Source organism: Erythrolamprus reginae, chromosome 2 (genome assembly GCF_031021105.1).
Source record: "Erythrolamprus reginae isolate rEryReg1 chromosome 2, rEryReg1.hap1, whole genome shotgun sequence".
NCBI classification, from domain to species: domain Eukaryota; kingdom Metazoa; phylum Chordata; class Lepidosauria; order Squamata; family Dipsadidae; genus Erythrolamprus; species Erythrolamprus reginae.
Genome location: NC_091951.1, coordinates 297,040,584 through 297,065,559, shown reverse-complemented (window position 1 = coordinate 297,065,559; position 24,976 = coordinate 297,040,584). Strand labels below are relative to the sequence as shown.

Below are 24,976 nucleotides of genomic sequence, written 5' to 3'. Positions count from 1 at the left end.
AAAACGAAAAAAAAGACACAAACATGTTGTCTGTCTTGACAGCTCACCTTTTCTCTTGGTTTATCTTACAGTGGTAAATATCCACGGTTTACATTGTTTTATATAAAACCTATTACTTAAACTCCATTCGTAATATCTGCTATAGTCTACGAGAGGGGCGGCATACAAATCCAATAAATTAAATTATTATTATTATTATATTAAAGTTTGTTTATACCATCCTCTTTTAATTATTCTTTCCATCTTTTTTACAAACATTCACTTATTTATTTTCTTAATATTTATTTTCTTTTCTATTTTAATATCTTCAAGCACAAATATTTCAGACAGATCAAGTTTCAAAACAATTTTCTCTCTATTTGGAATATAACATAATATTATTTATTAGCCAAACGCATTGGACAACCAAGTAATTTGTCTCCAGTACATAAGCTTTCAGTGTACATACAAAGTAATATGAGACACCAATGATTTATTTTATTTATAAAGTAATGGGAATGATGAGAAGGGTAATAGTAATACAGCTGTACTACATAGGTAAATTTCCTTAGAAACAAGACAGTGCTGTGGGAATTAGGCGTGCAGCAGAGTGGAGTCCCAGTCCTAACGAACTACCCTCAACTTCCCGGTAGTCGCCAAGCTCGGACGAACCTCCGCTCCTAGCTGGGCGAAGTCGTATCGCTCGGCAAGCTAACGGGGTTTGCTTCCGGTTGACACCAGGAAGTGAAGATTAGCAATTGAGAGTCGCTGCTCTCGCTTCTCCCCGCTTCTGTCTCTTTGCCTGTTTTCCCCGATCCTGCTTGCTTCCGCTACCCAATGCATCCGCGGCGCCCCGAGGGCTTCGACGGCCTGGGCTATCGGAACGCCCGAGAGGAGCCCGGAGGCTTCGCGGCCAAGCCGGACCTAGGCCACTGGGTCACTACCCCGCCTGACATTCCTGGCAGCCGCAATCTCCATTGGGGTGAAAAGACGCCGCAGTTCGCCGCAGGCACACCTTTGGGGGCGTCTGGGCTCAACGAGGACCCGTACCTAGGAGGCGTTGGCACCAATTCCGGTGCGTAAAACAAAATCGCCGAGTTGCGGGAGTGGCACGCGCAGGTTAAGAGCCTGGCCTCCGCCCTTAAGGCAGCAGGTGCTCCGGTGCGTCAGGCAGGTCTGCTCTGCAGTGCTCATTGGTTAGGTCCGCTTAGAAAAAGCCACCGGTAGCGGTGTGCTGCTAACCCATTCGTTGCTTTGGATGCTGTCCAGCACTTGCTCCGTAATCCATGCCTTTAGGTGTGTCTCTTTGTGAAAGCATCTTGTCACTTTGAATGGCATAAGCTAGGCACTTCACCCACCCATGCAAAAAAGTTATACAGTACTTGGAACAAAATAAATACTGTATATATTATTTAAGAGTTATAATGACATTAAGTATTTATTTAGAAAAAATATATATCCTGCATATAACAAAAGTGCTAATGCGCTAAAAATACTTGTATTTGCTATATATAATTCATTACAATGAATAATAAAAATTCTATACTGAAATGTATTGTTCATCTTCTTGCTTTAATGTATGGTTATCTGTCTTTTAGAGCAAATAAATCGGTTTGCAGGCTTTGGGATTGGCTTAGCAAGGTAAGTTTAAGCTTTCAGTAGTAACAATTTTTAAAATGCAACTCCCCCTCTCTTTTTTTTTCAAAAGTCTTGCCCACTGTGTAAATCAGAAATTTAATACTGCCATTAAACTTTAAACAAAATGTTACAGTTTGGTTTTTGTAACTAATACACAGTTATTGATATTGTTAAGTTCTGAATTATATCCATATTTTATTTAGATCATATAAATTTTTAGTCTTTTACACCTACATCCATGATGAATATAATCTCATGAATTTGTGGTTGCTAAAAGACAATTGAGCACTTTCAATTAATCATTTCAATGCATTCAGTGTTTTGTTTTGAATTAAATGTAAGATATAGTTCTGACATTAATTGCATTTTAATTACCTCATGGTTACCATCAGTCTACTTTGGAAATAAAGGGATTTTTAAATCTCGTTATATAATTTCCATTCATATCTGATGTCTACTGAAACTTTAAATTCATAAATATAGAGCAAATTGGAATAAATAATTGCCCCAAGTAATTTCTGACTTTAGAACACTACCACATAGTGAGATACACCCTGTTTCCCCAAAAATAAGACATCCCCTGATAATAAGCCTTGTCGGGCTTTTGAGTGCATGCCAATTAGGCCAAGGGTTTATTTCAGGGTTCAAAAAATATACGACAGGTTCTTATTTTCAGGAAAACATGGTACAGTATTTGTATGATATATGTCCATGAAAAATAATAATCAGAATGCAGTTGACATAAGTTGTTTATGGTTGCTTCTGAATATAAATTAAAATTCTTACTCATGACTAGTATTACACTCAATACTAGAGCAATTTCACAACAAAAGAAATTAGTAAAGGCATCAGAAAAAAACATGTTTTTGTTTTGTTCTGTATGTTGTGTGTATATATTTATTTAAATAAAATTGGGGTTTTTTAAAAAAAAAGACATCAGAGCAATATTTTAGAAAATTTGGGCTTGTAAATATAGGTAGTCCTCAACTTACAGCCATTTATTTAGTAACCATTTAAAGTTCCAATGACAATGAAAAATATGACTTACAACAAGGTCTCACACTTAACAACCAATATAGCATCCCCATAGACTCAAGGTTGCTTGGCATCTGACATATATTTGCAATAGTTGCAGAGGTCTGGGCTCATGTGATCATCAACAACCTTCCTAGCCTCTTCTGACCAGCCAAGTCAATGGAAAAAGCCAGTTTTGCTTGAAGACCACATAATTCAACAACTGTAATCATTCACTTAACAGCCATGGCAAACCAGTTTATAAAATTGGGTCTGACTTATTGACTGCCTTAGCATAAATTTTAGTCTCAATTGTGATTGTAAGTTGAGGACTACCTGTATATACCAATTTGGATGGATCTTGTTTATGTAACAACCAGCTGTACAACAAACCACCAATTGCTAGAAGCTGTAATAATTAATAAATATGCCAGTTAACTAACTACATAAGTTTGCAAAAACAATAGCAGCTGAAAAGAAGAGACTGCATTTGTCCTATTGCAACCATTTAGTAGATTTATTTATTTATTTATTTATTTATGTATGTATGTATGTATGTATGTATGTATGTATGTATGTATTTATTTATTTATTTATTTATTTATTTAGATTTGTATGCCGCCCCTCTCCGAAGACTCGGGGCGGCTCACAACGAGATAGAACAAATCATAAATAATCCAGATAACTTTAAAATTTATACAAGATTTAAAAGAACCCCATATACTAACAGACGCACACACAAAGATACCATGCATAAATTAAACGTGCCCGGGGGAGGTGTTTCAATTCCCCCATGCCTGACGGCAGAGGTGGGTTTTAAGGAGTTTATGGAAGGCAGAGAGAGTAGGGGCAGTTCTAATCTCTGGGGGGAGTTGGTTCCAGAGAGTCGGTGCCGCCACAGAGAAGGCTCTTCCCCTGGGGCCCGCCAACCGACATTGTTTAGTTGATGGGACCCGGAGAAGGCCCACTCTGTGGGACCTAATCGGTCGCTGGGATTCGTGCAGCAGGAGGCGGTCTCGGAGATATTCTGGTCCAGTGCCATGAAGGGCTTTAAAGGCCATAACCAACACTTTGAATTGTGACCGGAAATTGATCGGCAGCCAATGCAGACTGCGGAGTGATGGTGAAACATGGGCATACCTAGGTAAGCCCATGACTGCTCTTGCAGCTGCATTCTGCACGATCTGAAGTTTCCGAACACTTTTCAAAGGTAGCCCCATGTAGAGAGCATTACAGTAGTCGAACCTCGAGGTGATGAGGGCATGAGTGACTGTGAGCAATGAGTCCCGGTCCAGATAGGGCCGCAACTGGTGCACCAGGCGAACCTGGGCAAACGCCTCCCTCGCCACAGCTGAAAGATGGTTCTCTAATGTGAGCTGTGGATCAAGGAGGACGCCCAAGTTGCGGACCCTCTCCGAGGGGGTCAATAATTCCCCCCCCAGGGTAATGGACGGACAGATGGAATTGTCCTTGGGAGGCAAAACCCACAGCCACTCCATCTTATCCGGGTTGAGTTTGAGTCTGTTGACACCCATCCAGGCCCCAACAGCCTCCAGGCACCGGCACATCACTTCCACTGCTTCATTGACTGGGCATGGGGTGGAGATGTAAAGCTGGGTATCATCAGCATACTGATGATACCTCACCCCATGTCCTTGGATGATCTCACCCAGCGGTTTCATGTAGATATTAAATAGCAGGGGGGAGAGGACCGACCCCTGAGGCACCCCACAAGGGAGAGACCTCGGAGCCGACCTCTGACCCCCCACTAACACCGACTGCGACCGGCCAGAGAGGTAGGAGGAGAACCACTGAAGAACAGTGCCTCCCACCCCCAACCCCTCCAGCCGGTGCAGAAGGATACCATGGTCGATGGTATCGAAAGCCGCTGAGAGGTCAAGGAGCACCAGGACAGAGGATAAACCCCTGTCCCAGGCCCGCCAGAGATCATCCATCAACACGACCAAAGCAGTTTCCGTGCTGTAACCGGGCCTGAAACCCGACTGCTGGGGACCTAGATAATCGGCTTCTTCCAAGGACCGTTGGAGCTGGAGTGCCACCACCTTCTCAATAACCTTCCCCATAAAGGGAAGGTTGGAGACTGGACGATAGTTATTAAGTACGGCTGGGTCCAGGGAAGGCTTCTTGAGGAGGGGGCGCACGAGCGCTTCTTTATAGAGTGTTGGAAAAACTCCTCTCCCCAAGGAAGTGTTGGTAATCTCCTGGACCCAGCTCCGTGTCACCTCCCTGCTGGCCGAAACCAACCAGGAGGGACACGGATCCAGTAAACAGGTGGCGGAACTCACAGCTCCAATGGCCTTGTCCACTTCATCAGGTGTCACCAGATCAAACTCTTCCCAGACAGGTGGACAAGTACGTGCCCCAGTCACCTCGACTGACTCGTAGTCAGTCGACTCTGTTTTCCAATTGGAGTCGAGATCAGGCCGGATCTGAGCGACTTTATCAGTGAAAAACGTGTTAAAATCCTCGGCACTGCTCTGTAAGGGCTCCCCAACTCCCCCCTGGTTAAGAAGGGAGCGGGTCACCCTAAACAGAGGGGCCGGGCGGGATTCCGCTGATGCAATCAAGGCGGCATGGTACGCGCATCTTGCCGCCTTGAGCGCCACTTTGTAAGTCTTAATAAAAGCTCTTACAAGTTATAAATTAGCTTGTCATGTTCTACTATTCATACTGATTTTGCAGATGCTTAAAGTTTATCACTAAGCCTGAAAGTCAAAGTGCTATCAATCAGAAAAAGAAATATTTACTATATATTTGAATTTTCATCAGTACTGAAAGGAGAATTTTGAATAATATAATCACAAAGTGTATAGATCCAATGTATTTTAATTCTGTCTAGATACATATAAAACCTCTACTTAAGAACTTAATTCGTTCCATGACCAGGTTCTTAAGTCGAAAAGTTTGTAAGTAGAAGCAATTTTTCCCATAGGAATCAATGTAAAAGCAAATAATGCGTGCAAACCCATTAGAAAAGAAATAAAAGTTCGGAATTTGGAGGGGAGGAGGAGGAGGAAGAGGAGGAAGATAGTCGCTGCCGAAGGAAGAAGGTGAAATGAGGGGAATTTAAAAAATCCAAAACTTTAAGGCTTAAAAAAAGGGACTTTGAGGTGGTGAGGAGGAGCGCATGCCTCCCATACACCCAGCGCGAGGCTGCCTCCCATACACTGTGCCAGAGAGAAACCCAGGTGGGCAAGAGGTGGGAACCTCCCTCTCCTTTGACCGAAAGGCGGCTGCTGCTGCTACCTGCTTCCTCTTCCTTCCCATGCTGAAGGGCTCCCCTCTCCTCTCGCTTGCTCGCTTTGTAGCCGACGCCTTTCCTTCACTGCGGTGACTCCTCGGTTTGGCTGAAGCCAAGTTGATCCGGTCGGGGCAAAGTGCCCCCTATTGCCTTTCCACGCCCAGACACTCTGGGAGTCAACCTCGCGCCGGGTATATGGGAGACAGTGCGAGGGAGTAACCACAGCAAAGTGGTTTATTCCCTCTCCAACCGCCCAAAGAAAGGAAAATGCTCCGTTCACTCTGGACTGCCAAAGCCTCCTTAAGCACCACCGAAAGGTTCCTCTGGCAGCCCAGAAAAGCCCGAGATGCCCGGGATTAAAGGGGGAATGTCAGGAAACTGGCCGGGCTTCATGCCGCTCTCAAATTTCCTGGGAAATTTTTCCAGGCTCAGGTTAAGTAGAAAATGCTTTTTAAGAAGAGGCAAAAAAATCTTGAACACTAGGTTCTTATCTAGAAAAGTTTTTAGTAGAGGCGTTCTTAGGTAGAGGTACCACTGTATTTGTTTCCTGATTGTAATTGGTATATAAATTGCTTGACAGTATGTTCACTATATGAGATTTTTTTTAATGAGTTGATATGCCCAATTGACCATGAAAAAAGCAGTATACCTGTAACTCTCAGATTAATTTCTCATAAAAATGGACACATATTACGGTACTTGTTTCCCTTACTTTCCTAAAACAAAACCACACATCTAATAGGATGGGCTTCGCCAATTGGCCATTGTGGTTTTTAACTGCTACATTTTAAAGGTTCTATGGTAACCATAGGGGAGAATAACCCCTCCCCTTAGAAGAGTGTTGCCTAGCAACCAATGCCAATAGTGCAGTATGCTTTCCTTTTTAAATGGAAAGGCATTCTCACACAAGTAATCGAACCAGCTATACAGTTCTTGCTGCTTACATGTGGCAGGGCTGGGTGTTGAAGTCTTGGACACGGATCATAACGTACAATAATTCCTGTCTGGCTATTTAATTTGATCTGCTGATTTGTTTTGGTTTTTTGTGGTTGTTGATTTCATAGCTAGTTCATGTAAACCGAATAGAGAACAAGTACCGCATTTTTCAGAGGATAAAATGCATCAGAGTATAAGACCTATTTTAATTTTGGGGGAGAAAAACAAGGGGGGGGATCTGCTTCTGCCTCCCAGCAATTTGCATCACAGCAAATAGCACAGATGATATACACTGTTTGCTGTGTATTTCTGTGCATATGTGCGTGACCCATAAAAATAGCAAAGAATTGAGGAAATGTACATTATGGCAGTATATTAATGCCAGAAAGTTTTCTTAAATGTAGTCACACTAACTCCGCCCAATTACTTAAATAGATCTACTCCAAACATGACTAAGTCAGGGTTTAACTCAGCTGCCTAACTTTTCTATAAATGTTAATTTTTCTGGGTTTTCTAGGTTTTATTGCCCTCTGTGTTTGTATTCCAGGCTACCTACATATTATAGTTGTCCATCTGTGTCTATAACTTGTGGAACTTATATCAGAAACACATAAGTTGTCTATTAAATGAGCTTATTTTGGGGATGTATTTTTCTTCATCACAATTCAAAACACCACTTCAAAGCAAAACAGCACCTATCTTCTTGTGACACAGAATGCTGGAATCGATGGGCTTTGGCCTGATTCAGCATGGCTCTTCTTATGTTCTTGTCAACAGAGTAATTACTTGGTTTGGATCTAATAAATAAGTGGGGCTTCTAAATATATGCAGTACATTCAATGCAGATTGTTACTGAAAGAAACATATTATGCCTATTAGTCCTATAGAAGCAGAATGACTCATCTTAACAATTTTCCATATTGGAATAAGCATTTTATATTTCTTATACAGTGTTCCCTCGATTTTCGCGGGTTCGAACTTTGCGAATAGCCTATACCACGGTTTTTCAAAAAATATTAATTAAAAAATACTTCGCGGTTTTTTTTTCCTATACCACGGTTTTTCCCACCCAATGACGTCATATGTCATCGCCAAACTAATAATTTTTGCAAATAAATAACAAAAAAAATAATTATTGTTAATAAATAATTATGTTTATAAATATCAGGATCAGTAAGTGTCTTATTCCATGGTGAGTACCAGTAATAATGGTGAGTAAATGGTTGTTAAGGGAATGGGAAATGGTAATTTAGGGGTTTAAAGTGTTAAGGGAAGGCTTGTGATACTGTCCATAGCCAAAAATGGTGTATTTACTTCCGCATCTCTACTTCGCGGGAATTCGACTTTCGCGGGCGGTCTCGGAACGCATCTCCCGCGGAAATCGAGGGAACACTGTATATGCCAATAGAAGCTTTAGTTCAGTATACAACATAGGTTTTTGCATGAGGCGGGTAGATGTATGTGTGAAACCTGTTGAGAATTATCTATGTGTTATAAAACTTGATTTCCTAGACATCATACTTGTACAGATTAGAATGACTAATGTTCTAATGAAAGTTGAGCCTTTAAAATAATTGTTTCTTCACAGTTTATTCACAGAAAATGTGTTGGCTCATCCTTGCATTGTTTTGCGTCGGCAATGCCAGGTAAATTTTTTTGGCTATTATTCAAATTTTTGTCTTTCTGTGTTGTGGTTATATAGTTAGAACAGCAGATTCCATGTGTATTTAGTATTCAATTTCATAACTTTTTCTGACATTAAAAATGTATTTCTTCCCTTTTGTAAAATAGGAAATATCAAAATGTTATGAAGTTAGTGTTTAGCCTGGCATAACATTCATACAGCCAAATAACCCATACTTCTACATCACGTTTGTAGAGATTCTTGGTCATCCAGGTCATGGTTGTCCCAAAGGTTCTTTTTCAGGAGGCAGCTGAACTTTGTTTTTCCTTTCGAAGACATTTTGCTTCTCATCCAAGAGCCGAAGAAGCTTCTTGGATGAGAAGCAAAACGTCTTCAAAAGAAAAAACAAAATCTGGCTGTCTCCCAAAAATGTACCTTTGACTTCTACATCAGGTATTGTAAATAAATTGTTTTACTGTTCAAACTGAACCACTTAGTAAAATAGAACGGAATTTTCCATTTCAAACAGTTGAAATAGCTTCTCCTTGGGTTCATCTTTTATGTTGTTCCTAGTTTAAAATTTATTTAGTAATTCAGGTCTGATATTTGATATATCTCAAAGAGTAGATAAGTTGAAATAGCATCCTCTTTTTTTCCAAAATTATGAATTTGCTGAAATATTTTATCAGTTATTCATTAACAAATGTGGTGAGAGAGATTATACAACATAAATTTTGGGATCAATTGTGGTCGTAAGCTGAGGACTACCTATATTGTCTATTCAGATGTATTGTAAAATAACAACAACAATAATAATAATGGCTGAAATTATGTTTGTAAGAATTCTAGATAGAATTCGTTATACAAAGTTACCAGTTAATAAGATTTTCTCCTCTATAAGATATCAATAAATATACACCTTTTCTTATCCTTTGGGGACTTTGTATTATCGATCTCTACATCTATTACTAGTTCTATATTATTATTAACATGTGTCTTAATTTTTCTTCCATTTTAATGTAAGTACCGAATTTCCCCCCAAATAAGAGCTTGCCTTACATTTTTTGATTCCCTTATTAGGAGGAGTCTTGTTATTTTGAAGGTATAGGACAGGGCGCGAGATACACATCTTACTGGAGTCTGGCAGCTCCATGGCGTCCCTCGGCTGGTCTGTTCAATTCCAATTCCAGCTGTCACCATAGAGCAGAAAATGCACTCGCAGAGCGGTCCCTGCCCTGGCTGGGGTTTGGAAGGCACTGAGCTGGGGTTTGGGAGAGAAAAAGAAAGAAAGACTTCTGCTGTTTCTGCTTTTGGCTGCACACAGGGAAAACAGCAGGAGTCTTTCTTTCTCTCCCCCAAATTCCGGCTCTGCGGCTTCCAATCCCCAGCCAGAGCAGCGGTTTTTTTTCAAAAGAAAAATCAAAGTCCAATTGCCTCCTGAAAGAGCACCTTTCAGTTCTATATCAGGTACTGTAAATAAATTGTTTTTACTGCCCAAACTGAACAACTTAGTAAAATAGAACTGAATTTTCCATTTCAGACAATTGCAATAGTTTCTCCCTAAATTCATCTTTTATATTGTTCCTAGTTTAAAATTTATTTAGTAATTCAGTTCTGATATTTGATATATTTCACTGAGCAGATAAGTCGAAATAGCATCCTCTTTTTTTCCAAAATTATGAATGTTGAAATCTTTTATCAGTGTAGCCAACCTTAAGGTAAGATACTTAAGGAAATTCATTCAAGCTACACAAATCTTTTGAAATAAGTGTTTTGGAACCTCTAGGAGCACATAAAAACCTCTTCTCTGAATCAATACAGATAACTTTACAGCTTTATGAGATTGCTCCATAAGCCAGTGCCAGCTGTTTTCCTATGTGATCCATGTTTATTAACTTTGTACATATATATGGAGAGATCTCAGGGCAGCTTCCAAAACAGAAGCACAAGCCTTTAAAAAACCAACAACACAAACTTCATGGATTTGTAAAAAAAGAAACTTTATACACCGCATTGTTCAGAGTATAAGATGCACCAGAGTATAAGACGCACCTTAGTTTTGGGGGAGGAAAATAGGAAAAAATCGATCTACCAGGTATTCATCTGGCTAGTGTTTTTAGTCTGTTCAGCTTCAGCACATTATTTTATCCCCTGAAAAAAATTCTTTTTCAGAGAGAGTAGGAATGAAAGCAAGTCTGTAAAGACTTAGGGCAGGAAAAACTGCTTTGGAGGGAATAGGAAGCTGGGAAGATCGCTAGCACCTAGTTAGGGCTGGGGGGAAAAGCTTTGAAAAAGCTACATTTAAAGTAAAAGACGCACCTAAATTTTCAGCCTTTTTTAGGGAGGAAAATTGTGCATCTTAAACTCTGAAAAATACTGTATGCTCATCATGTTCTGAAGCACCTCTTCTGAAAGAGCTGCACGTCCCTAAAAAGTCCTCCTCCTAATATTTTGAAGATAGGCATTTTAGTATTTGGATCTCAAGCAGGTAAAGCTGCTAGACCTTGGTGAATCTCTAAAGGAGCTTATGCTTTTTGCTTCTTGGAGCCATAAGGGCTCAGAAAAGTCCATATTTTCATTAAGGAAGCATTATACTACTATATAGTTTCTTAAGTCTATGCTGCTACGATGCAAAACAAGAAAAGAGAGATAAAACAAGGTATCCATGCCACTTTAGGACTCTTTGGATCCAAAACCCAAAACTTCTAATTTAAGTTTAATGAAATATAAATGTAGATATGATTGCACCATTTGTTTTTCATTTATTGTCAATAATATATGGGGTTTGGTTAGATTTTTTTTTTACATGAAAAAGTACATGTACATACAACATTTATTGCATCTAAAGATCCAAGTGATCCAGCTCACATACATCATTAAAGATTTGTAATCATGATTTGTCTACAGGAAATAAGCAATAGCAAATTAGCGTCTATATGAACCACATCAATACATCTCAAATTATAAATTATATGTATTTAGAACAGCTCATTTTTATACTTTTGTATATACTTTATATTTTCAGGTTAATTATCATGCCAAGAATTATCACCTTACTCCATTTACAATCATCAACATTATGTACAGCATCAATAAAACCCAGGTTAGTATTTACTCTCCATTGGAGATTATTTATTTATAAATTTAACTTACAAGTTTTTAAAGAACAATTCAGTTGTTATTGTTTTTTTATTTAGCTTGATTTATTCACTGTGACTTTTTCATATGGTGTAATAGTACAAAATTGCAAAATGTGGAGGGGTTATTTGGTAACATCGGCTTTTTCAATACATCCAATACTGAACAAATTATAACTTAAATTTTAGGGGCCCAGAGCTCTTTGGAAAGGAATGGGGAGTACTTTCATTGTCCAGGGCATAGCCCTTGGAGCAGAAGGCATCATCAGTGAATTCACACCCCTGCCAAGGTATAATCATTTTCTGCCTTATTGTGTTAAGTAAAATATTAATAATTGTTCATATATATGTGAGAATTTCTTTTTTTTTTTGAATTGGTTAAAACAATAAGCCACTTTAATTTTATGATGAGAATCATTCAGAATAAGAGTTGGAAGGGATCTTTGAGATCTTCAGGTCCAACCACCTGCTCATACAGGAGAGCCTATATCTTTTCAGACAAATTACTGTCCAATCTCTTTAAAACCTTCAATTTTGGAGCACCCACAACTTTTGGAGGTTAGCTATTCCACTGATTAATTGTTTTCACGGTCAGGAAATTTCTCACTAGTTCTAGGCTGGATCTTTCCTTGATAAGTTTCCATCTGTTTCTGCTTGTGTCCAGCCTTCAGGTGCTTTAGAAAACAGTTTGATCACCTCTTCATTGTGAAAGCTCCTTAGATATTGGAATGTGCTATCATGTCACCCTTAGTCTTTCTTTTCACTAGACTAGACATACCCAGTTCCAATTCCATTGAAGCTTATATACTGTATTTGAATTTCTCTTCTTTCTGCTGACTGGGAAATGTTAAAAAAAGCATCTACAGTGTTACGTAAACACCAATGTTACATAGCACTATTTCTAGAGACACTTACTTCCTCTCCTTTGCTGAGCCAACGCACTAACAGGTGCCTGTAGGAGAAAGAAGAGAGTTTGGTATTGACCAAACATGTTCCAAACACTTGTGAAGGTACCCCCCCCACACACACACACACACATATATGCAGACTAACCAAAATGTCTAATAAAGATATCTGGATTAGGATCAGCAGCACAAAGCAGGCATGCTCACATTCTTGGATAAGCCAGATTTTTGAGGAAATTATTTTAATACCTAATATGAATATAGCATTATATCTATAGCTACAGTAGTCCTAGATTTGCAACAGTCCACTCAGTAACCTTGAAAGTTACAACAACACTGAAAAAGGGAGCTGTGACTATTTTTCACACTTAAAACAGTTGCAACAATTGCTTGACAACTGACTCATATTTATGATGCTTGCAGCATCCTGGGGGCATGTGGTCACCTTCTGACAAGCAAAATCAATGGGGAAACCAGATTCACCTAACAACTGGATTACTAATTTAAGAACTAATTTAAGAAATTTAAGGGGTGTGCATAAGTGCACTTATGTGCCTAATGTCCCTGTCCTACTGTCTTATTATCCTTTCTATTACTACGTTCTACTTATGTTATGTTATGTTAATATGTACTATAATATTATACTTGTTTGACAAATAAATAAAATAAATAGAAATAAATAAAACTGAAGCTATTCACAGCTATTCATTAACAAAGGTGCTGAGAGAGATTGCACAACATAAATTTTGGGCCCAATTGTGGTCGTAAGTTGAGGACTACCCATATTGTTTATTCAGATGGATTGTAAATTAATAATAATAACGCAGGCTGAAATTAGGATAGTAGGAATTCTAAAAATAGGATAGGCTTTGTTATATAAAGTTACCAGTTAATCAGATTTTCTCCTCTACAAGATATCAATAAAGACAGACTCGGGGTGGCTAACAGCAATAATAATACAATGTAAACAAATCTAATATTTAAGTTAATTTAAAACCCCAATTTAGAAACCAATCATACATACTGACATACCATGCATAAATTTTATAAACCTAGGGGGAGGGAAAGTCTCAATTCCCCCATGCCTGACGAAAGAGGTGGGTTTTAAGGAGCTTACGAAAAGCAAAGAGGGTGGGGGCAACTCTGATATCTGGGGGGAGTTGGTTCCAAAGGGTCGGGGCCGCCACAAAGAAGGCTCTTTCCCTGGGTCCCGCCAAACGACATTGTTTAGTTGACGGGACCCTGAGAAGGCCAACTCTGTGGGACCTAACTGGTCACTGGGATTCGTGCGGCAGAAGGCGGTCCCAGAGATATTCTAGTCCAGTGCCATGAAGGGTTTTATAGGTCATAACCAACATAATTAATAATGTTTTTAAATGGTTGTCCAATTTATTGGAAAGTTAGAAACATGTGTCTATGACACTATTAACATGTGTCTTAATTTTTCTTCCATTTTAATGTAAGTAATGAGATTGTGGCAAGGACCAATAAGTACCATGTTTCCCCAAAAATATGACCCTGTGTTAAATTTTTGGCTCCCAAAACATGATCTTGGCCTTATTGTCATGGAGAGGTAATTAAATGTTTCAGGGTGCAGGGGGTGGGTCGGGCCGCAAATGTCCATCTTACTGGAGTTTGGCAGTTCCATGGCGTCTCTCGCCTGGTCTGTTTAATTCCAATTCCAGCTGTCACAATAGAGCAGAAAATGCACTTGCAGAACGGCCGCTGTGCTCGCTAGGGTTTGGAAGCTGCAGAGCTGGAGTTTAACGGAGAGAAAGAAAGAGAGACTTCTGCTGCTTCTGCTTTGGGCTGCATGCAAGGAAAGCAGCAGAAGTCTTTCTTTCTCTTCCCCAAACTCCCAGTCTACAGCTTCCAAACCCCAGCCAGGGCAGCAGCTGCTCTGCGAGTGTGCTCCTGCTCTATGGTGGCAGTCAATGGAGACATCCCCTTGCCTCCTGTTTCTCTCCAATCTCCCTGTGGTCTCCCCACCTGAATACTGACTGACCGGACCACCCGTCAACATGCCCAGGAAGCCCCTCCACCTTGGGAGTCAGCAGATGGGACAGCGACTGAGCCTGACACTTCCTGGGAAGAGGAGCCTCGCATGACCCTTGCCTGCACTCCCTTCCTCCTGCAGGCCCCGCTTACTCTTCCCTGTTTCCCAACGGCTAGACACCGGACAGCCCTGAGAGGCACAGCTTAGCTGTCTCAGGCACAGCCAGTGCTCGCTTCCTGCAGCTGAGATTGGCCTGCAGGGAGCCAGCAGGGCCCCTGTAGCTGTCAGCAGCAAGGGCAACAGCAATGCCTAAAGCACCTCGCCCATTTTCACCAAGCAAAAGCAGCCAGCGACCAAACCTCTCGGGCAGGGGGGAGAGTACACATAAGACACAGCACCAGGACAAACATAGAAACATAAGATGTCTGACGGCAGAAAAAGACCTCATGGTCCATCTAGTCTGCCCTTATACCATTTTCTGTATTTTATCTTAGGATGGATATATGTTTATCCCAGGCATGTTTAAATTCAGTTACTGTGGATTTATCTACCACGTCTGCTGGAAGTTTGTTCCAAGGATCTACTACTCTTTCAGTAAAATAATATTTTCTCATGTTGCCTTTGATCTTTCCCCCAACTAATTTCAGATTGTGTCCCCTTGTTCTTGTGTTCACTTTCCTATTAAAAACACTTCCCTCCTGGACCTTATTTAACCCTTTAATATATTTAAATGTTTCGATCATGTCCCCCCTTTTCCTTCTGTCCTCCAGACTATACAGATTAAGTTCATTAAGTCTTTCCTGATATGTTTTATGCTTAAGACCTTCCACCAGTCTTGGAGCCTGTCTTTGGACCCGTTCAATTTTGTCAATATCTTTTTGTAGGTGAGGTCTCCAGAACTGAACACAGTACTCCAAATGTGGTCTCACCAAGGACAAGGAAAGTTGGCTGCACACAGCACACAAGTAATTTTTTCTCCCCTCCAAACTCCACCAGAAATGAGTCTTTGTGAGACTCATTGCACGTGCAGAGCCTCTTGGAGCGAAAGGGGAGATGATTTCTTGCATGCAGCCAAAAGGTTCCTTGTCCTGGTGTTATACCTTCTGTGCACTCTCCCCCCACCCGCCGCCACCTGAAAGGTTTGCTTGCCAGTTGCTTCTGCTGCTGCGCCTAGCTAGACGTTTGGCTGTCAGCTCACCTTCCTCAGGCAGCCCATGAGAGTTTCCGCCCCATCCCGCTTCACTGCTCCCACCTCCGAGAGCCAGAGGCGGAGGTGGGAGCAGTGAAGCCACCGCTAGCTGGTTTGTTTCCTCGCAGCTTCTGAACAGCCAGTGAGTTCCAGCAGACCCCAACACTGCCACTTGAACCACCATCACAGCATGCTCAAGGTCAACATGCCCCCCTCGTCTTTATCGCCTGCCTCTGGCTCCACCACTCCTAGTGACACTGGCATTCTTGCTTCTACCTCTGTCCCTCTCCCTGCCCCTACTCAGGGCCAGGTCACTATCCCTGCCACTACCAGCTCTGCCTTTCACCGTTTTCATCAAGTGTGTGCATAAGAGACAGAGAGAGCGGAGAGGAAACTCTTTCAAACAGCATTGCCTACAATCCTTGTTACTCCCCTGCATAATATTTCTCTCACACACACACACACTCTTTCGCTTGAAAGAGAAAGGAGGCACTTTGCTTCTATGGTAAGCATGCGCTTCCCACAATCACCTGTCCCTTTTTCAAGCAGCAGAGGAGGGGGGTGAATTCCGACGGGCCTTATGGCTTTCTGCATCATTGTAGCAGGACCCTAAGCAACATTTGCGGAGCGCAAGCCATGGTTGCTATTTTCTCCATAGCCACAAGGTGAGCTGCAGAACAGCAAGACCCTCGGCTGCAAGATTGCCTCGCACTGGGGGAAGAACTGGGGCTAGCAAGAGTGCGCTGGAATAATCTCCAGGCACCTGGAGAGACAGAATTCCTGGCCCTCACTCAATCAGCTGATCAACAGGCCAGGGTTAAGGGGCCCAACAGCCTTGAGGTGCCCAGGGAAGGGAAGGGCTGCCTCCTGTGAAGGGCCACCCCTTCACTAGGGCTTATTTTGGGGGGAAGGTATATATTTACGCCCACCCCAAAAATGAGGCTTTGCCTTATTTTCAGGACATGTCCTATTTTTGGGGAAACATGGCATTGATAAGTAAAATAAAACATAGCACAAACAGGCACATCTTCGATTTACAACCATTTATTTAATGACTGTTCAGAGTTACAATGCCTCCAGAAACAGTGTCTTGCGACCAGTTCTCAGACTGTTAAAGCATCCCCACAATCATGTGATCAAACTGTGGGTGATTCTCAACTGGCATGTATTTACAATGATTGCAATGCCCTGGGACAAGCACAGTCAGTGGGGGGAACCAGATTCATTTAAGCATGTGATTCACCTAACAACTTAGGGACTCGCTTAAGAACCATAGGAAAAAGATCCTAAAATGGGACATAACTCACTTAACAACTGCCTTGCTTAGCAATGGAAATTTTGAGTTTAATTGTGATCTTAAGTTGAGGACTACGTGTAAATATTTGCATTTCACCCAATACCTTTATTTTTATATTACAAGAGCTTTTATATCTCTCAAACAAAACCCATTGTGATGGTAAGACGCCCCAGCTTATTTAAAGTACCATGGGAATTGATGCTCCTCCAGTTTACTATAGATCCATGATGACAAATCTATGGCACACGTTCCACAGGTGGCATGCAGAGCCCTCTCTGCAGATACATGAGCCGTCACTTACTTCAGCTCCATCGCACATGTGCATATCCCTCCCGCCAGCCAGCTGATTTTCTGATATCTGCCGCACGTGCGCGGAGGGCAGTGTGCATGCAGGAGATGCATACACATGTGCAGGGTGGAGGATCATGCACAGATGTTACGGTGTCTTCCAAGGCCCATTTTTGGTCCCAGGAGACTGTAGGGAGGCCTGCAAGGCCCAAAACGGTGGGTGAGCACAGGGGCATCACTTGTGCATGCGCAGAGATGGGGGAGCACGGGGGCATTTTGTACACATGTGTGGGGTGTCGCGTGCACATGTGTGACGTGTTACATACACAGTGTGGGGCATGCATTGCAGTATGCAACGCAGTATCGCGTATGCATTGCAGTATGTGTGTGCACACTGTCGTCCATGCATATATTTTCAGCATATGAGAAAAAGGTTAGCCATCATTGCTAGATTATTCATAACTCCTTACTGTAAGCATAGCCCAAAGTAATGACATGGTGTATATTCTAATTGCTGCATGAATAAGAGGTCTTTTTTTAAAATTTCAGAGAAATTTCATATAAATGGAATCCCAGGCAAATAGGAGGACATCTGACTCTAAAAGCGTATGTATAATTGTCTGTTTTTATTGATAAAATGCTTGTTATCATATTTTCAAATTAATAACCACATTGGCAAAACAAAAATGAATGGTAAGTACAGTCGTACCTTTACTTAAGAACGCCTCTACTTAAGAACTTTTCTAGATAAGAACTGGGTGTTCAAGATTTTTTTGCCTCTACTTAAAAACCATTTTCTACTTAAGAACCCAAGCCCAGAAAAATTTCTCAGGAAATTTGAGAGCGGCACGAAGGCCTGCCCAGTTTCCTGCCATCCCCCCTGGGTTTCTCTCTCTCTCTGCACAGTGTATGGGAGGCAGCCTCGCGCAGGGTGTATGGGAGGCGCATGCTCCTTACCGCCTCAGAGTCCCTCTTTTTTTTTTAAGCCTTAAAGTTTTAGATTTTTTTTATTCCCCTCATCTCACCTTCTTCCTTCGGCAGCGACTGTCCTCCTCCTCTTCTTCCTCCTTCTCCTCCCACCCAAATTCCAAGTTTTTATTTCTTTCCTAATGGATTTGCACGCATTATTTGCTTTTACATTGATTCCTATGGGAAAAATTGCTTCTAGTTAAGAACCTGGTCACGGAACGAATTGAGTTCTTAAGTAGACGTACCACTGTACAATAAGACTCACTCTCTGTTATAGAATAACAACAGCAATTTGAGCAGGGTTTTCTATATTTGTTGGGAGTACCACATCCAGAATTCCCAGTTATAGAAAAAATACCATTCTGACTGAAAATTCTGAAATATAATCCAATACTATGAATGGTTCAATTTTGTGGGAAATTTTCTTGACACTTCCAGGTTGTAGTATGTTTTGTTTTCTTCATTTTATTCTGATTATTCCCTTGATACACAGACAGAGATTATTATTATTATTATTATTATTATTATTATTATTATTATTATTATTATTATTAATTGGACTTTTATGCAGCTTAGTTGATAAACTGAGGATGAATTCTCGTTTCTTTTCTTCTTCTTTCCATTTAATGAACTCTAGTAGCATTCAGAAAATAATACATAATTGTTTTGAAGGAATACAAAATATAAGTAGTTGTTGACTTGCAACCATTAATTCACTGGCCTTTCGTAATTGGTCCTCTGATTTTTGACTGTCCCAGAACTTCCAAAGTACTCTTGCTACCTGAGAGTTACTTGTATGGTTGTAATAGATTAAATCACAAAGATTTAAGATAATTCTTGAGTGGAATGTTTGAAATTGCCCTACATGGCATTGGACCAGAGTACCTCCGGAACCGCCTGCTACCGCACGAATCCCAGCGGCCGATAAGGTCCCACAGAGTTGGCCTTCTCCAGGTCCCGTCGACTAAACAATGTCGTCTGGCAGGCCCCAGGGGAAGAGCCTTCTCTGTGGCGGCCCCGGCCCTCTGGAATCAACTCCCCCCGGAGATTAGAACTGCTCCCACCCTCCTTGTCTTCCGTAAACTACTTAAGACCCACCTATACCACCAGGCATGGTGGATTTGAGACACCTTTCCCCCAGGCTTATTATAATTTATGTTTGGTATGTATGCTGTTTGGTTTTTAATTATGATAGGGTTTTTAGGTTTTTGGGGTTTTTTTAAATATTAGATTTGTGCCAGTATAATATTGTTTTTATCGTTGTTGTGAGCCGCCCCGAGTCTTCGGAAAGGGGCGGCATACAAATCTAATAAATTATTATTAAATTATTATTATTATTAATTACCATATTTTTCAGAGTATAAGATACACCTTAGTTTGGGGGGAAGAAAATAGGAGAAAGAAATCTGCCTACCAGGCATTTATCTGGCTAGTGTTCTTAGTCTGGTCAGCTTGAGCACATTATTTTATCCCCTGATTAGGGCTGGGGAAAAATCTTTGGAGGGAGTAGCAATGAAAACATGCCTGCAAAGACTTAGGGCTGGGAAAAAACTTATTCAGAGTAGCAACGAAAAAATCCTGCAAGCTAGGAAGAGCAGGGAAAATTGTTAGCACCTCGTAAGGATTAGGGAAAAAAGCTTCAAAAAAGCTACTTTCAAAGTATAAGACGCACCCAAATTTTCAGGGGGGGGGGGGGAAGGTCTGTCTTATACTTTGAAAAATACGGTAAAATATGTGACTGGATATTAGTGAATTTTGATTACTAAAATATTAGCTGTATTTATTCCTCTAGGTTGACTTGTGTCATAGCAATGCCTTTTTATTCAGCAAGTTTGATTGAAACTGTGCAAGTAAGTTTTGATTTTATATATGTACATATTTGCATATTCTTTTGTATAATTATGGGGGAATCGGAATTTGAAGTCCGTAGCCTTGGAACTAAGCTTTTACATTCTGTCTTACACCTATTGCTTCTGAAGGAAAATAGTTAAAATTTCCAAAATTATTAGATGCACCTCAAGATCAGGTTTCATATATTTGCGGGTTTTTTTAGTAAAATAACATTCTTTCTTTCAGGGTCTCATTCAATTTGTTTACATCAATTTAATCTCTAACGTGGAAAACACATTAACTATAATTAATAATTTTTTGAGGCTAATGTGGCCCACACATCAGCAAGCAGTTTCCTTCCTATGCATTGCTTTTCAAAGTGCTTACCACTTGGTGGCGCCCAAAACTTCATAATTCATTTAGCATAATAGTTGCAGATCTGTGCATTCCAGTCCCTGTTTATTTATTTACTTGATCTCTATAGTCACCCATTACAGTAAATGGACAGCTTACAATTCAAACAGACATTACAATCAAAAATATAGAAACATTTAAAACCAATAGAGAATATTAAAACTTATGCATAAAAGCAAGGTATCTTGGCCCATTAACAATATAGCCAGGAGGGGGCATAGCTGGCAGCATAGCCAGGTTTTACAAAAGTTTTATAAAAAGCTAGCAGGGCTGCAGCTGTTTATTCCCAAAGGGAGCATATTCCATAGAGCAGGGGGTGCTGCAGAAAAAGCTCACTTTCTAGCTGACATTCTTTGGCTGAAGGGATCTGCAGCATGCCCATTCTCTGATCTAGTTGAATAGGTAAAGATTCTGGAAAAAAAGGCAATCCCTCAGGTACCCTTGAATTGCACCACTATTGCCAGAAACACTCTGGTAACCAATGCATCTCACATAGAAGTGGTGTTACATGTGCCATATATCTGGCACCAGTCACTACCTGATGCCCCTACATTCTGACCAGTTAAAATTTGCTAATAGACTTCAAGGGCACCCCGTGTGAAGCGTTTTACAATACTCTAATCTGGGAGTTACAAGGGTGTGACTTATTGTAAGCAAGACCTCCCAGTCCACATATGAGCACAACTGGTGCATCAACCAAAGATTTACAAAGGCCCTGCTGGCCACGACTGCTGTTTGAGTGAGAGCTACATGTCCAGGAGGATTCCCAGAATTGTACACTAAGCCTATTTGGGGCAGTTGCCACCCCATCCAGAACCAGATTTGGAAGATCCTTGTCTCTGGAGCCTTGGTTCCCAATGTGGGGCCCACACCGCACAGAGGGGCAATTTGATTTTTAATGGGGGAAATTGGAACTTTGTTTAAACCACATTAATGGCCTTTTAGGCTTCCTCTGTACATGTAGTGGTTCACTTTTGAGTTAAAATTATATGTCATTGGGGGGGGGGGCATCAGGCTTTTAGAGATGCTTAGGTGGGGCATGGCCCAAAAAAGGTTGGGAAGCACTGCTCTAGAGATTCTAAATACCTACAGCTACTCAGTCTTCCAAAGATCTTGAATGGAGATAAAAAAACAAAGCTGGAAAATGAATATGTTTGTTAATCATCTAGATAGTGTTTCCCAAACTTGGCAATTTGAAGATGTCTGGACTTCAACTCCCAGAATTCTGGGAGTTGAATCCACACATGTTAAAATTGCCAAAGTTTAGAAACCCTGTTCTAGAATCTTTCAAACTATGCCTGATCCCTTGTACTACTTTTACAACCTATACCTGACCCCTTTTACTATATTCTGTAAAGTCACCAAGAAATTAAAACTCTGAATACACAGAATATCTAATGTCATATAATTTGCATGGATCAATTACAGAAGATAATATAAATTGAATATAAGATTGGAGGATAAACCAAGCATTTAATTATGCCTCCCATCATTTCCTAAGCTCTAGAGCAACCTTTTGGCATATTTAAATCATGGATGTCCAGCCTTTTGCCTTGCTGGGCTGCACTAAGTGAAGAGGAATTGTGTTGGGCAGCATATAAAATATATAATATAGTTGATGTACGTAAATCACACAATTATTTTAAAAGTTAAAAATCTTGTGGGGCCACATTATAGCTGTCCAGTGTTGCATGAAGCCTCTGGGCTTTGGGTTGAACATACTTGCTTTAAATCAGAGCCTATTTAATCTGAAATACAATAGATTTGAAATCTAATAAACTCTGTAGAGCTTGATTTTTCTGAATAAGTTTGAACTAGTCGCAGTATTAATACATTCCAGGTATTTAATTGAAATATTGTGTTCTCTTATAGAGTGAAATCATTCGTGATAATCCTGGAATTTTGGATTGCCTGAAAGAGGGCATAGGCAGAGCAATGGGCTTTGGCATTCCCCATAGCAAGCGACTACTCCCTCTATTGGCATTGACCTTTCCAACAGTTCTGCATGGAGTTCTTCATTACATAATCAGCTCAGCAGTACAGAAACTGGTCCTCTTCTTCCTGAAGAAAGGGAATCCTTCAAGCTTCCCAGCTGAGAACTCTAATTCTGTACAAAACATGTTGGATGCTTATTTTCCTGAACTTATTGCAAGCTTTGCTGCCAGTCTTTGTGCAGATGTTATGCTTTACCCACTGGAGACAGTTTTGCATCGCCTTCATATTCAAGGGACACGCACCATCATTGACAATACAGACCTTGGATATGAAGTTCTCCCCATCAACACACAGTATGAAGGGATGAGAGACTGTATCAATAGTATAAAACGTGAAGAAGGAATGTTGGGGTTTTACAAAGGGTTTGGGGCTGTAATTGTACAGTACACACTGCATGTAGCTGTATTACAGCTTACAAAAGTTATTTACTCTACACTGCTTCAGAACATTTCTCAATAACTAGTGGACGTGGCCATTTAGTTGGCTACATTTTCAGAAAATAAGGACAGTGGTGAAATTGAAAGATTAAATATATACATGTATTTGGTAATGGTAACATATCCATTATGCAGGCCATGGTAATAAGAAATTGAAATGCATAGATCAAAACAAGGCTTTTAAAATATTGAAATGTAAATACAGTATTAGAAGGCATTTTGCAAATCTCTGCAAAGTATGATTTTCAGAATGGGGATGATTAATAGGTACAATTCCACTGGCAATTTCTGCTGCATAACTAAGAGAAAAATAAACAGTAGCTGCATAGAAGGAAAGCTGTTTTCTATTTAAAACCTGAAGCACTGAAGTTTGTTAATGTGAAATTAATTTGGCAGTCTTGGAATAAACTGAGAAAACAATGTACTTTAACAAAGTTTTGTTTTGTTGAAGGACTTTTCACATAATTGTTCTAAACAATATTGCTAATATAAATAATACAAACGTAAACAGTATTTTTACACACTGTACTTTTATTTTACAGTATATATCCCCCCCCCCCCCATTGGGTTGATTAAGCAGTACGTGACACCTTTTTCAACATCAAAATAATCAAAACTGAAAATTGTTCCATTACCTGCCTAAAAGGAAACTGGTTGAAATTATTCTACTTATTTGTTATAGTTGGCAGTACTAAAATTGTTTGGAATGTGCCTCACCTCAATATGAAATCAAAAGAATGTAATATGTGGGTATTAATTTAGCTTGGTACTCTCCCTGACAACATCAAAATACTTTCCATTGCAGGTTGAGTTCAATTGAAGTAAATACAGTCCAAATAAATATGAAATAAATATATATATATATCAAGGATTTTTTGTTGATATTGTAACTGTCTCTCAGCACAATATCATAGCTTTTAATTAAAACCATTATTAATTTGAAAAACCCCATTTCAAATGTGAAACAGGCGGAAAATGCTTTAAGTTTGGAAGCGCAGTGGTTTAAACTATGAACAGTGCTGTTATAAACAAAGTACATAAATGTTTCAAACTCAAAACACATCAAAAGTGATCAAAACATCCCAGTTTCCACTTGACAATTGTTTTACACTAAAATAGCCTTTTGAATTCAAACAGGATTTAATTGCACATCTCTAATTGTTTTCAAATTTTAGTCTAAGTAGAAGACAGGTTGCTTTCAGTATTGCTGATATTTTTTCAAGAATTGAATTGAAATTCATTTGAGAAATATGGCTGAATTTGATTATATTTCCCAACCACAGCATTTTAGCTATTTAAATCCTTGCTTATTATTTTTCCTGGAATAGCTAGGTGTAGAGCTAAATTATTTTACCTACCATTATATTATGCAACTCTGGACTTCAATTCCCTTTTAAAATGATTTTTTCCCCCAAAACATAATACATTAGATGCCTATATGTTTCTGGGTCTAAGCTTGATCTAATGGGAAAATGTAGAAAGGTGTATTTAACAATGAATAAGTCCTTTGGAAAAGTTCCTGTCCCTTCCAGCAATCAATGTATGGTAAAAGTCTAACTGTATCTATGAATCTACAAAACAATATTTCAGTTCAAAATGTATGTATAAAATTAAATATATGGCATAACATCTACTAAATACACTCATGAATTATGAAGCACATCAAATTACTTTTGAAAAGAAATTCAAATGGAATAAGTTAATCTTATTAATTTTTGTAGTTATCAAAGAATTAGTAGGAGTATTGAAAACACGAGGCAATTTCTTTTGTAGACAGACTGTTTAGCCAAAATAAATGTTCCAAACAAATGAATTGAGAAGAGGGTAATAGTAACACATTTCAGCTTTTTCAATGTATCTCATAGATGTAATTTTTTCACAATGCTTCTGCTAGGTTGAATGCTAGAGTCCTAAAGGAATTGTACACTTTCTAAGCTCTAATAAATATAAAATGTGCTGTGATGAATTTGTGGATCCCTCAGTTTACAAAATATGTTTCTTAAGAATTCTGGAGAAAATGTAAATAAAAATCAACATAAATTTTGTTTGAGATATTGGAAAAATAT

General features: G+C 39.8%; 1 protein-coding gene across 1 annotated transcript; it reads left to right on the top strand.

The window, feature by feature from the left end:
- The first annotated feature begins 712 nt into the window (after positions 1 to 712).
- On the top strand, positions 713 to 24,973 carry SLC25A46 (solute carrier family 25 member 46). The gene is made up of 8 exons (XM_070742936.1): positions 713 to 1,054; positions 1,578 to 1,620; positions 8,418 to 8,475; positions 11,479 to 11,556; positions 11,780 to 11,880; positions 17,815 to 17,871; positions 20,027 to 20,084; positions 22,351 to 24,973. The coding sequence occupies exons 1-8, from the start codon at positions 817 to 819 to the stop codon at positions 22,930 to 22,932; spliced, it is 1,215 nt and encodes a 404-aa protein (XP_070599037.1). The 5' UTR covers positions 713 to 816; the 3' UTR covers positions 22,933 to 24,973.
- The last annotated feature ends 3 nt before the right edge of the window (positions 24,974 to 24,976 follow it).